At 48.2% G+C, this 13,360-nt stretch overlaps 1 protein-coding gene across 1 annotated transcript; it reads left to right on the forward strand.

Annotated features, from left to right (window-relative positions):
- Positions 1-2,962: 2,962 nt before the first annotated feature.
- On the forward strand, positions 2,963-3,956 carry LOC139837695 (uncharacterized). The gene is made up of 2 exons (XM_071827000.1): positions 2,963-3,383; positions 3,459-3,956. The coding sequence occupies exons 1-2, from the start codon at positions 3,165-3,167 to the stop codon at positions 3,837-3,839; spliced, it is 600 nt and encodes a 199-aa protein (XP_071683101.1). The 5' UTR covers positions 2,963-3,164; the 3' UTR covers positions 3,840-3,956.
- Positions 3,957-13,360: the final 9,404 nt, after the last annotated feature.

Below are 13,360 nucleotides of genomic sequence, written 5' to 3' on the forward strand. Positions count from 1 at the left end.
CTATCCGTTTACGGTCTTCGTTGGAAATGCCCTAACCCAAGAGAAGCTTTCCCGGTTAGATCTAAACAGGAGTCTCCTTAAGCAAGCATCTGTGCCATGTAATGTCTGACCCATACCCGATAAGGAAATTTCCTCCAACAGTTTTGGTCTATCTCTGGTGATTCACCAGAAATAAGGATTCTGTATTCTTTTTTAGACAATACAATAGGTTCGAGAAGAGCCCGACTTTAAATTAATAAAGCCACACCGGCCGCATCCATACAAAAGTCACAACCACACCGGAAACCGACTTAAGAGTCACACACGAAACACGCCCAACTCGAACGATAGATAAGCTAAGCAGATAGATACAGGCACAAAGCAAATAGAGCAACCTAAACAGCATGCCTACGCTCCAACGCAGACATACACACAGCCGACGCACAAGTCCTGGGGTCTTCTAGGTAGGATCATCGTCCGGTCATGTCTCCTAGCCACTGGTCTCCACACCTGCAAATACATAGATAGTTTATAGAGCGCATCAGCTAGTTGGTTAGGGAAAACCCTTCTATGGTGAACTTGTTGCGAATGTTCCATAAGGTCCAACAGAGGGCAGCACTGCAAATCCAAAGGACGCGTTTGGATTGGCTCTCACAACGTTGACGCTGTCTATAGAGGTCGGCAAAACACGAGGGGTTCCAGGAGCATCCCAACAGTTCCCTAACTGCGCTCCAGAGGAACTTGGCGATATGGCAAATGAAGAACAGGTGATTAGTGTCCTCATGTTCATCACACAACACACATCTCCCATTAGATGGGCCATGTCGCTGCTGGATGTTGCCATTAGTGGGTAAACGTTTACGCACTAACTTCCACAGGAACACTCTGATCTTGAGCGGGATGGCAACTCGTCCCACTCTAACCTCTCGCCCCTACTCAAGGTTCGACGTAAGGGGATCACCCAGCCCCCCCTCTCCAACTATGCGCTACCGACGCCTCAGGGTCCGCCGCAATAGCATATAGGGAAGGGAAGTGTGCCCTAAGGGTGGTAGGGCCGGGTGTTTCGACAAAAAGTAGCGAAACTTTCCCCTAGGGTATGTAGGGGTTTTGCTAGATACGTACATGAGCGTACAAATATGCGGGCGTGCGATCTTTCTTAATGAAAACAAGAAATAAAAGTAAAGTAGACAAACAAAGACAAAACACCATATGAGGAACACTGCATTTTATTTATATCATTGCATTGTACAAATACATATTGCATGTTCCAATAGGATTATATCCTTTTTGCCTTCTGCGTCGCGCTCATGGAACATCTGACATAGAAGATTGCGTAGTTCATTGATTCCCGGTGCCTTTACAAGCATCCAGTTAATTACATCCGCAGGCTCAAGCCCGCAGAATACCTCCGATTAAGCTGCGCTGATGGTCGTCGTCATGTTTGGATTGCTCATCCATATGCATGTGATATTCATGGAAAATATGTGTGCCAGTGGCTTTGTTTCGCCGAAACCCAGTCACGTGTATTATCGCCATGTTGGTATGACCAATAGGATATGTCGATGAAGGGGATGACTTTCGCCTTGTCGGTGCCCAGTCATGTAAAACCCTGAATTCATCAGACGCGGACATGTGTATGTGTCGCTATCGCCTCGTCGGTGCCAAGCAACGGTATGTCCGATCCTGTAAGTTTGGTACATGTCGATAATAATGGTGACCTAGCATCGTCGGCACTTGGCCATGGTTTTGTCTAGCCTCGTCAGCTTAGACATGATGTTAATGATATGGAGCCATTGTCTCGTCGAGGAGCAAGATCGATGCTGGATATATAGTAATGACGCCTCCTCATAAGGGGCGATGTAGATGAATGATTGAGCATGCCTCCCCCGTAAGGAGCAAGATCAATCTAATATTTCGACTCCTTCATATTTGGCGTTTGGCCGCATACTTCCGTCATAAATTATACAAAGCTGCAGTCGACCACCCTTGTTGAGGTAATCCACAATCGTAGGATAAACCAACATCGTGGGGATAATCGTCCTGCGCTCATCATATATTCGATAGTCGATCCCATCACATCGGGAAGCCATGATTTATAGCCTCGCTTCGATGGCGGAATCTATAATTTATTTGATCTTGATCTTGCCTCTTCATCAATGGAGGATGCATATAGGTCGTAGAATAAACACTTCGAGGAAGAAATATCAAGATGCTAAAATTTATTGCTTACCATCAAAGACGCGCTTTCCTCCTGGCCCCATAGTAGTTGCCATAGACGCTGCTGCGTCGCAACAAACGTCTCGAATGTTGGTGGGTGAAAGTGTGACGTTCGTCGTTGCAAAATTCTGATGCAAGATCGATAAACTGGATGGATGAATCTGGTGTTGTTCGTCACTGCAAAATTCTGATGCGAAGCGACGAACTTGTCTGGCGCGAGGGTCTGGCGTGATTGTGCCTTACTTCCTTCGCGTGCACGTGTGTATGTGTATAGATATTTGAGTCATCGGTAGCGCGAGGGAGCGAGAGTAGCTCGGCGTGTTTTTGCCGGCCTCCCGTCAATGCCTCTTTGCGCGCGTGTGTTTCCGTGACTTCATCTTAGCGTTTTCGCGAATTTTTTTTAAATAATACACTTTTTAATATTAATTCCAGGAATAATAGCCGTTTTCAGCAAATTTCAGAAATAATACACCGTCGGGGTGGTGGAACCCGAAATTACGGAATCGGGTTTGAGGAACCCGAATACACAAAATCGGGGTTGGGGAACCCGAAAATAAGATTCTTCTGCGCCTTCTGCGCCGTGATGGAAAAAGAAAAATAAAAAAAGAAGTAATCGGGGTGGTTGAACCCGATTTCTGAAAATCGGGCACGTTGAACCCGATACCTAATAATCGGGCAATTTGAACCCGACTTCAATAAATCGGGTTTATTGAACCCGATTTTCCGCCCAGCACGAAATTTTCCTGCCTTGTCGCATTCGCACCGCCGTGTTTCCCTCCCGCCTTTGCCGCCACCCTTCCCGCCACTTCTTCCCGCCACTCCTTCCCGCCATCATCTCCCGCCACTATCTCCCGCTAAATTTTCCCGCCACACTGTCGAATTTTTGCCTATAAAAGCAGGCATCGCTACTCTGGATTGCACAAGTTCTTGTATCTCTATTTTATCCCGTTTGCTCACCCTTAGCCATCATGAGTGTGCCTTGCTCTGACGAGGACTTTAGGCCGGCGAAGGCGAAGGCTGCAAGTTTGCCCCCGGGTGTGACTGCGGAGCGGTGTTGGTGCGGCCGTCTTGCAAAGGTTATGCAGGTGGAGGATTTCTCCGACCAGTTCGGCATGAAATTTTTCATGTGTGCGAGCTATGAGCATGATCCACCCCGTAGTTCAGCTTCGTCGTCCACCAGGCCGCCGGTATGTTTGGACATAATTTTATGTTGGCATTAATTTATTTATGAATGTGATTTAATGTTATTGTTTGTGCTGCAGTCTCCCCCGCCCCTATGCACATGGTTTCACTGGATAGACACGGAGCAGCCGGATTGGGCGCGTCAGGAGGTTGAGGAGAAACACCGGCGTGCGTGGGCAACGTTCTTTGAGGAGGAGCGTTGGGAAAAGGTTCGTGCTAATGAAAAAGCAGAGCGGGAGAGGCAGATACAGAAACTTAGGGCGGAACAAGCTCATAATCGCGAGGTGAATCAGAAGAGGATGGATGATGAGGCTGCACGTAGGTTTGCAGAGGAAGAGGTGCGCAGGGAGGCTCGTGAAGCGGAGAGAAAGAGACTAAGGGAAAGAGCTGCTGAGGCGCAAGCGGCAGAAGAACGCGGCGACAAGTCTGGGAAATGGCCACGGTGGACGCAGGGAAAGTAGAGTTATGTGTCGTACTGGCAATGTATCTTAAATTCAGTTTTAGTTTGTCGTTGTATCTTAAATTCCGTTGTAGTGCTAAGCCGTATTTTAATTTCAGCTGCAATGTATCTTAATTTCAGTTGTAGTATTAATGTAAAATGAATTTGCCCCGAAAATGTTGTGTCAGAAATTTGGGCTCAATTGTTTGCCGCCACTTTTTCCCGCCCAATTTGTCCCGCTCAATGTTCCCGCCATTTATTCCCGCCCAAATCTGCCGCCAATCTTTCGCGCCCATTTTTTCCCGCTCACATCTTCACGCCGAAAGTCATCCCTTGTAGCCTATAAATACCCCCACCGTTTTCTTGTCTTTCAGTGTAGCCTCTCAACAAGATGGATCCCCCTTATAAGAATCCCCCCCATCTTTTCAATGAATTCATGGCCGAATATCTTCTAGATAGTGCTCGCTATGTGATGAGGGAGAGTAAGATAGAGACATTCGAGGAGTTCATCAGTAGCGACGCCTTGCTCCGTAAGGTCGGTAGGAAATTTGAGACTTGGTCTTATGGATATCCAGTGAAGAAGATGCCTGCTCGTAGCCCACGGGAAATAAGGTGTGAGCTTATCAGGTTGAATGAGAAGTGGAAGTCACTAACATGGAAGAATGAAGAAGATAGGGAAAGGGATTTAAAATATCCCGAACGATGGGCGGCTGAGAGTGAAGCCGACGATGATATCTTCGAGCCTAGCACCAAGGGAAAGAAAGCTGCATCGTCGAAGGGCAAGAGTGGCAAGTCCTCAAAGGGCAAGAGTGCTGCACCGCCAGTCGTCGATTCAGACGACGACTTCGAGCCTACCACCAAGGCCATGAAAGCTGCATCGTCGAAGGGCAAGGGAAAGGGTGTGCTGCGTTCTTAGTGTTTTAGTTATCAGTAATCATGGATCTTGTAGTATGTTGTAGCGATGGTGTACCATTTAATATGTTAGCAGAGAGTTATGTTGTAGTAGTAAGTTGTATCTTAATTATCGCTTGAAGTTCAATATGAAATGTTTGTTAAATAGAAATAGTAGTCATACATGGCGCATACAAATAGTATTCATACATGGTGCATACAAATAGTAGTCATACATGGTGCATACAAATAGTACTCATACATGGTGCATACAAATAGTACTCATCTCACTGACCACGGCCCCTCCCTCCACCTCGCCTCGGTGGCGGTCGAGCCTGAAAAGGTGACGGCGAGTACATATGAACAGGTGGCTGGCGATGTCGGGGAGGAAGCATGTACCCTGCTTGTGCCGACTTTGCGTGGGATCCGGAGGTGGAGTTTGCTGTTGACTTGAAATCCAGTCTTGATAGCTCTGCTGTGTTTCGTCCCGATCGTGAGCACTTTGGACCAAGGATCGTGATCCGGACCCCGTCGACATATGTCCCTCACCTTTGATTAGATAAAAAAACCGTTAGTCGATCATGAGGAAATTCACACATGGTGCACAATTAATATGGATAGTGATGAATTGCGTACCCTCTGGCTCATCCATACGGGGACGCCACCCGAAGTTAGGCATGGGAAATTGCTGCTCCATGCCGAAACCGGCACGCTGCCAATACTCGTAAGTAGGCTCCTGCTGCTGCTGGTTTTGCCACCCAGAACCTCCTGCCTGGTTAGGAGATGGTGGCCTCGGGCTCGGCGGTACCTCCATACGTGGGCGCGGGGCGTGCCGCGGCTGATGCACCTGCAAAGAGGGACGAGGTGGCCGCTATGCTGCTCGGTACTCGGCAACATCCGAAGATCGCGTGCATGTGATAGTCGCATAGATACGACGTAGTTTGTCCTGAAGACGCTGTGCAAAGGAGGCGTGGTGCTCATACCGTCCAAGAAGTGGGCCGGTGGAGAGCGACCGTGCATACTGGGCGGCGTCATCTTGCAGCTCCGCCGTCAACACGGCCTACAATTGTGAGCTCAAATTAGTTATGTGTTGGCCAATTGTTAAAAAAATATATTTGACTTACTGCGTGATGCCGACTGCCTGAAGTGGAGTGACGAGGGTAGGTGTCCCACTGTGTCGAGGGATCCCTCTGAACTGGGTCACACGCCTGGCTCAGCCGAAGTCGTGTCCTAGGCATGTATGCTCGCAAGTAGTGCTCAAATTCCTGAAGATCAAATGCCTCCATGGTGGCCCATGAATCTGCCGGCGCATTGGCCCAACCGGTGATGTATGGAGCGAGGAGTTGCAACCATCCAGCAGCAGTCTTATTCGCTCCTTTTCTGTTGTACCTGAAAAATGAAGACGAACATGTCTTAGGATAAAATTATGATTGTCCAACATGATGTAATAACTTTGGATAAATTTAAATTGTACTCACGCGTGGACGCGTGGTGGTAGAGGAACTGTGGGAGGTGGTGGCTCGATCAGCTGACGCTGTCCAAACTGTCTCATGACCCTCTGCTGCGACATCTCCTCCACGAAGATATCGAAGATGATCTTCGCCTTCGTCATCCAGTAGGCCCAATCTCTGGTACACATGTTCGATATACCGCCTGGGTATGCCTCGTCGCGGTGGTCCTCACTGTATGGCTCCCAGGTGACATCTCTCTCTAGTAGTAGGTCAAACTGCTCTGTGAATGCTGGGTAGCAATTCCTTAGCTGATTATGCCCAAAATGTCTCTGCATAACATAACACAACTAAGTTAGTGTTACATCTTATATAAAAATATAAAGAAGGAGTAAATATTGCGAATACCTTCCGCGATGTCCATAGAGAACCAAACGTCGGCATATCGATGCACTCTGCGTCGTACAACTCGTCTGGCAGCCAAGATCGACCACTAATCTCAGGACGGCCGATGGGAAACCTCGCCCATGACCAGAGCTGCAACAGGAGTGGACAACCAACGATGCCAGAACCATGCGAGGTTAGCTGGCAACCCTTACACATACCTCGGTACGTAGCGGCTAAGACCGCAGAACCCCAGCTCCTCTGTGTGATGTGCTCTGCTTCGGTGGCCTCTGCTATCTCCTGAGCTATAGGGATGTACCGCGCACTGATCGTGTTCCCGTGATTGTCCGTGAACATCGTCTTCCCGAGTAGCCACATGAGGTACGCCTCCAAGCTGCGAGTGATCTGAACCGCAGTCATCGGTACATCTGGGAATCCGAACTGCTCGATCTGTCAAGGTATATTTCAATGTTAGAACTTACATATTATGAGGTAAATAAGTTGTGATAAAAAAGACGAAACTGTTACGGACCTGGAACTCGTGTAGCCATGCCTGGCGAGGCCCGTGAGCCTCAAAAGTCATAGGCCCAACGTCTGCACGAACACCCTGGAAACGTGCATCCATGCTGTGCATCCAGCCCACGGTTTCCTCCAATGGGCCTATGGGCTCACCTGCCAACGGAAGGCCCAGCAACATAGACACGTCCTGTAGAGTAGGCGCCATCTCACCCCAGCGAAAGTGGAACGTGTGGGTCTCGGGCCTCCATCGATCCACTAAGCAGGTGATCAAAGCAGCATCGTAGTTCAGGCGTGAAATGTGATCTCGGGCCTCCACTAATCGAGCGAAAGGTAGTAGTCCTGCCCACTTCAACCTGCAAAACAAATAATACACAAGCTAAAGCAGGTCCAATGTAGTTCTTATAAATTTGAGACAAAACAATTGAACAAGTACCTGTCTTCCCATTGAGGGTGTATCATCCAGTTCTTCTTTGGAGTACGGGTCTGCAGTGGCTCCATGCTCTGCGGGTCAGCCTCCAAGTGCGATGCACGATGTTTCTGATCAATAAGTGGATCGAGCAACGATTGAGCCGCCATATCTGCATAAAGATATCACAAATTGCTGCATAGTTCATAAATATTACAAATTATAACATAGTTCACAAATATTACAAATTAAAGCATAGTTCATAAATATTACAAATTGTAGCATAGTTCATAAATATTACAAATTGTAGCATAGTTCACAAATATTACAAATTAAAGCATAGTTCATAAATATTACAAATTAAAGCATACTTCATAAGTATTACAAATATTACTATCTCCCTCTATTTCTTCCCCTCCCACGCCTTCCTCGGTTGCCTCGCCCACGGTTAGCCGCCGCCGCTGCAGCTGCTGGGTAGAAAGTGGGACATAGGGGGTCCCTGTGTCCAAATTGGTTGCACAGAAAACATTGCCTAGTTGGACCACCCGCTTCTGCTTCATCCATATCATTTCTAATGCGCCTTGTCTCCCGTCGACCTCTGTTCGTCCGCAATGATCTTGGGTCAGGGATGTACCGTCTTTCATTTGGTATCACCGTAGTAAAATTTCCCACAACTCTGTATCCGACCATCTCGCCGGTCCAGGTGTGCAGCACAGCCTCTTTCGCGTAATATGGAGAGACGAAAGAGATTGAGTCCAGCCCTAGTTGTCTGGTAGCTGCCAGCACATGGGAGCATGGAAGGTGAAGCAACCTCGGTTTGTTGCATGTGCAGTCACACGATGGCCATTCTTCATTTCCAATTCTGACCTCATGTGTTCTCACCGCATTCACACAACCAAACTTGTCGGTTGGTAAGCGTACCTCAAACCTCCTTTCCTGATTACCGATGGCCAGAACAGTGTGTGACATACCCTTCTTCATCTTGACATCCATATATTCCATAATGGCCTTACAGTAAGGAGTGTTTGGATTTTCAAGCATATGGCTCAAAGCCAACTCCCGTCTCTCTTTGAAATAATTCATAGTGCCATATAAAATACCCTCCACAAGGGCTGTCAGCGGCAATGCCCTATTTCCCCTAAGCACGAAGTTGTATGACTCAGCTAGGTTGGTAGTCATCACACCATACCTAGATCCATGTGTGTCATGCAGCAAAGACCACCTTTCTAATGGCTCGTGCTCTATCCACTCTGCAAAAATTTTAATCCGTCGTCCAGGCCTCCTTCTAGTATCGGGTGGGTCAAATCCAGGCAGGTCACATAGCCCAATAGGATCTGGCTCGGGCCCACCGGAACCTGTGTACCCTGTGCCACACTGCTGCATGAGCTGCTACTAATGCAGCTCGGGCGGCTAACTCCGTGCCGCACATGGTCCTTAGTGAACTCATCCAGCTTGCCGCGGAGAAAAGTGTACTTGCATTCTTGATTCTCGCTTGCACAACTTCTTGAACAGATTCATAAGACCCTTGCTCCTAAACTGCGAGAAGAAATTGGCCCCCTGTGTGGCGCATGCACCACCTAATCTGCATATCCTGCCATGGCGTCTCTTCATCGGTCCGGCTTCTACGAGTCTTGATAGCCGCAAGTATACCTGCATGCCTGTCATGTAGCACGCACACATTTTCGCGATCTTTCACTATCGATTTTTTTAAGCGCACGAAGAACCATAACCAGCTAGCGGTGTTCTCGCTCTCAACAAATGCAAATGCGAGAGGCACACATCGATTGTTGCCATCCACTCCAATTGCTGTCGAATCGTCCCTTGTACCTCCCAGCTTAGAAAAGTTCCATCTACACACATCACCGGACGACAGTGCATGAAAGCCTCGATGCATATGCTTGAATGCGAAAAACACCTGTGCGTAACCACGACATTAGGGAACTACGGTATCACAAAGTCTTGTATGTCCACATGGGTGCCCGGATTCCGTTTCTTCAATGTCTGCAGGGAGACGGACGACACCGTCATAAGCATCATAGAAGGTCCCGAATCTGTTCTCCAAAGGCCGTCTGCTTAGCCCTCCATGCCTTGCCATATTCAATTACATACTTATATTGAAGGTGAACTCTTTTACGGATGGCTTTAACCCCCATTGCTGTATTCTCTACAATCTCCTTGTAGAACAAAGCGAGCAATATGAGTGGATGTAAGGTTTCGGTGATCCTTCAACATACTCTTAAGGACACATGTGTGCGGCACGAAGTCGCTCACCACCCATGTTGTGTCATACTTCGGACAGTACCCATGCACCCTTGATGGACATCTAGCATCGCTGCAGATCACTGTCAAGAATTTCTGACTTGAAACGGTGGTTCTGAATACCCTTTGCGTGTTCATTGCCCACTGAGTGATTGCTTCCTGCAGATGTCTCTTGTCAGCATATCTAGCACCAACTGAGATGGTGTTCATCTTTGTACTCCTGTGCGAGAATCGTGCCGATCATCGACTATCATTGCCTCCGACAAATCATGGTTCCAAGAAGAGGGGATCGGATCCGCCTCTTCGTTATCATCTGAAGTATCGGATCCACCGGATTCATCTGAGTCAACCTCATTGTCCACTCCATCCTCGTCTTCCTCGTCCATCATGTTCTGCATCTGTTCTTCTTCTTCGTCCACGCTTTCAAGCTCAACAAGATCGTCATGACCACCGCCGCATGGCTACTCTGCCGGATTGGAAACCGCCGCCGCACATCGTAACTTTCACTGCTCTGGCCTGGATGGAACGCACCCTCGCCTTCTTGGAAATTCACCACCTTCGCCTCGGGAAGCATTAAGGCGATGGGGTGAGTTCCCCTGCGCTCGCACGCTTCCAACCAGTGCACCCACTGAGAGGTCCGCTCAATCGGCTTCAACCGCCAGAAAATCTGGGTACTGGAGCTGCTCCACAAAGCATGCACACCAACAGTGTATGCTTCGGGATTAAGCCCGAAATTCACGGTCAACCACTCCTTCAACTGACTAACTCGCCATGTTTTTGGGTTTGTCAGATGCAACTCCTAAATCGAAACTCGCTCAGATCAGCTCCCATCGGAGTTGTTCGGACCGTGCCATGACCGAAGTAAACAACGAATTTTAATCTATCTGACATATCTGCTCACCTATAAAAATTACATACTCGTCAAAAAAATCTAGCACCTACACTCTAAAATAAATAAAAATCTAGCACCTGCAGTCCTAAATAAATACTATCTACCGGTACATATTTCAGTAACTAATGTGCGCAGCTAACGAACGCAACATGCATTATGAGTACACCATCTAATACCAGGAATTAGGGTTTACCCTTGAAGCGTGCCAAACACCTCCGTCAGCAGCTCAGCTCCTCCACCACGCAGCAGCTGCACCACCACGCAGCAGCAGCAGCAACAACAACAACACCACCACCAGCTCCTCCACCACCACCACCACCAACAGCACCTCCACCAAAACGCCTCAAAAACTAACCCATGTATAGATCAGGTGATTCTACAACTTTTGGTGGTCAAACTACAACAAATGGCTGGAAAAATGGCTCAGAAATGAGACATTTAGCTGCTGGACTGAGAGCAAATGAGAGAGACCTGAGATGAACTGAGTGAGCTGTGCTGCAGGAGGAAGAAGAGCTGGGCGAGCTGCACCGTGCGTCGGCCGGGATTTATTGCCCTGCAATTTCGGGCGCAGGTTCCCCGAATCGCCCGCTTCGGGACGGTCCACCCCGACTCGGCCTGCTCCTGGCCAGGAGACAGCCCGACAGCGGCAGCGCGTGGCCGACAAAAGCGCCTCGGGCGCGCTGAGCCCGACAAAGCTGAATCGGGCGTGCTGAGCCCGAAAATGGCCTTGTCCGCGTGGCCGGCAGGCGGGTTCGCTGACCCTGATTTTCAAATTTCGGGTTCACGGGCCCCGACGGTGTATTATTTCTGAAAATTGCTAAAAACGGCTATTATTTCTGAAATTAATATTAAAAAGTGTATTATTTAAAAAAAATTCGCAGCGTTTTCATCTCCTCTCTATCCCCTCCCGTATGGTGGTCTTTATATAGGCGATGCACCGAGGCGAGCCTTGTAGTCAGTTAGTTGAAAACGCGTCCTGTATCTCGTCCAGACTTGGTACGCACGCGCAATCCTTTTCAAACCAACGTGCTAGTTAGCCAGGAAACTATCTGAACGTGAGGCAGCTCGGCATGTGGGTCCTAGGCCTTTATTTATTTTTTGACGTAGGATCCCATGCATATTTCGTACGATCTAGCTAGTATTTGCATGGTAATACTGGCTTCATGTCAAGAACAAGTCCATTGCAATTTTCTCCTTGTTGAACTGTGTGTTCAACGTGTATCAACATCCACACCACATAGTGTGTTTGCATGGATTTGCTTCATGCGAGGCAAGGAAAACAGATAGCTGGAATTTTCCGCTTCTCCTTCTCACGTGCAACCAAATATAAATACTAAAGAGGTCCACACCTTATTGTGCCATACATGGGTTACAACAATTTCGGATGTACCATCATGATTGACATGTACCTGTATTATTAGATGTATATTATTATATTATGAATTTTTGGTACAAAAATCCGTCAAACATCGGGTCACCCATCAAGCCAGAGTGTCTGGCCCCCAAGCGCAGGACACCCTTAATACGCCGAAGCGCATTCCAAAACTGCGACCCGTGACGGTGGTTATCAGTCAGGAGATCTTTGGATCGGAGGTATTTTTGTCTTAAGAGGTCCACCCACAAGCCATGTTCTCCATAATAGAGCTTCCATATCCATTTCGCCATGAGGCAGATGTTCATGATCTTGGTGTCCATGATCCCCAGTCCCCCAAGGATTTTGGTTTACACATGGCATCCCAACGGACCCAATGGAATTTATATCTAGGTCCGTTAGCCTCCCAGAAGAATCTTGAACGGTGCTTGTTCATAATATGGTGAACTCCGTCTCCCAGAAGACACACCCCATCGCATGTAGAGGGAGGCTAGAGAGGCAAGCATTAATGAGCGTAAGGCGAGCTCCATAGGACATGAACTTTCCCATCCATGGGTCCGCTCTCTTTGCCACTTTAGCCTTAACCGGACCCCAATCCGAAGCCAGGAGAGCTCGCTCTCCAATGGGCAGACCTAGATAGGTAAAAGGAAATGTTCCTTGTTTGCAATTTAACATGTTTGCAATCCTAAGTTGGCCCAAGTCCGAGTCCCCCAAGACCAAGACTTCGCTCTTGTGGAAGTTGATGCGTAAGCCAGACATACTCTCAAAACACAGCAGAAGGAATTTGAGATTCGTGATATCTAAGGCCTCCGATTGAATCATGATGATGGTATCATCAGCTTACTGTAAGTGAGTCACGCCTCCAGGAATAAGGTGTGGGACAACTCCCCTGATATGTCCCGCACCACTCGCCTTAGATAGGATGGCATCCAACGCTTCCACCACAAAGTCAAACAGGAGGGGCGAGAATGGGTCTCCCTGATGAACTCCCCGCCCGTTCCTAAAGAAATTCCCCACCTCACCACTGATGGTGATAGCGGTTTGGCCCCCCGAGACCAAACCGAGCGCGCGGTGCACCCAACCCGGGTCAAAGCCTTTCCTAAGAAGGAACTCGCGCAGGAAACCCAGTTTACCCTATCATAGGCCTTTTCAAAGTCCAGCTTCAGGAACACTCCCCTGAGTTTCTTGGACTTAATCTCATGAATAATCTCTTGGAGCGACAAGACTCCCTCGTGGATGTGTCGGCCCTTAATGAAAGCAGTTCGGTGTCTACTAATAGTCCTATGAGCTACAGGTGACAAACGGATAGCATAAGCTTTCGCCACAAACTTGAAGATAACATTGATAAGCGCAATCGATCGAAAGAGACGAA

Source organism: Lolium perenne, chromosome 3 (genome assembly GCF_019359855.2).
Source record: "Lolium perenne isolate Kyuss_39 chromosome 3, Kyuss_2.0, whole genome shotgun sequence".
Classification (NCBI taxonomy): domain Eukaryota; kingdom Viridiplantae; phylum Streptophyta; class Magnoliopsida; order Poales; family Poaceae; genus Lolium; species Lolium perenne.

Bases quoted from the DNA above. Each gene is read 5' to 3' on its own strand.
- LOC139837695 (XM_071827000.1), top strand. From the start codon at position 3,165: ATGAGTGTGCCTTGCTCTGACGAGGACTTTAGGCCGGCGAAGGCGAAG. The intron at 3,384-3,458 runs GTATGTTTGGAC...TTTGTGCTGCAG, and splicing joins CGTCGTCCACCAGGCCGCCG to TCTCCCCCGCCCCTATGCAC.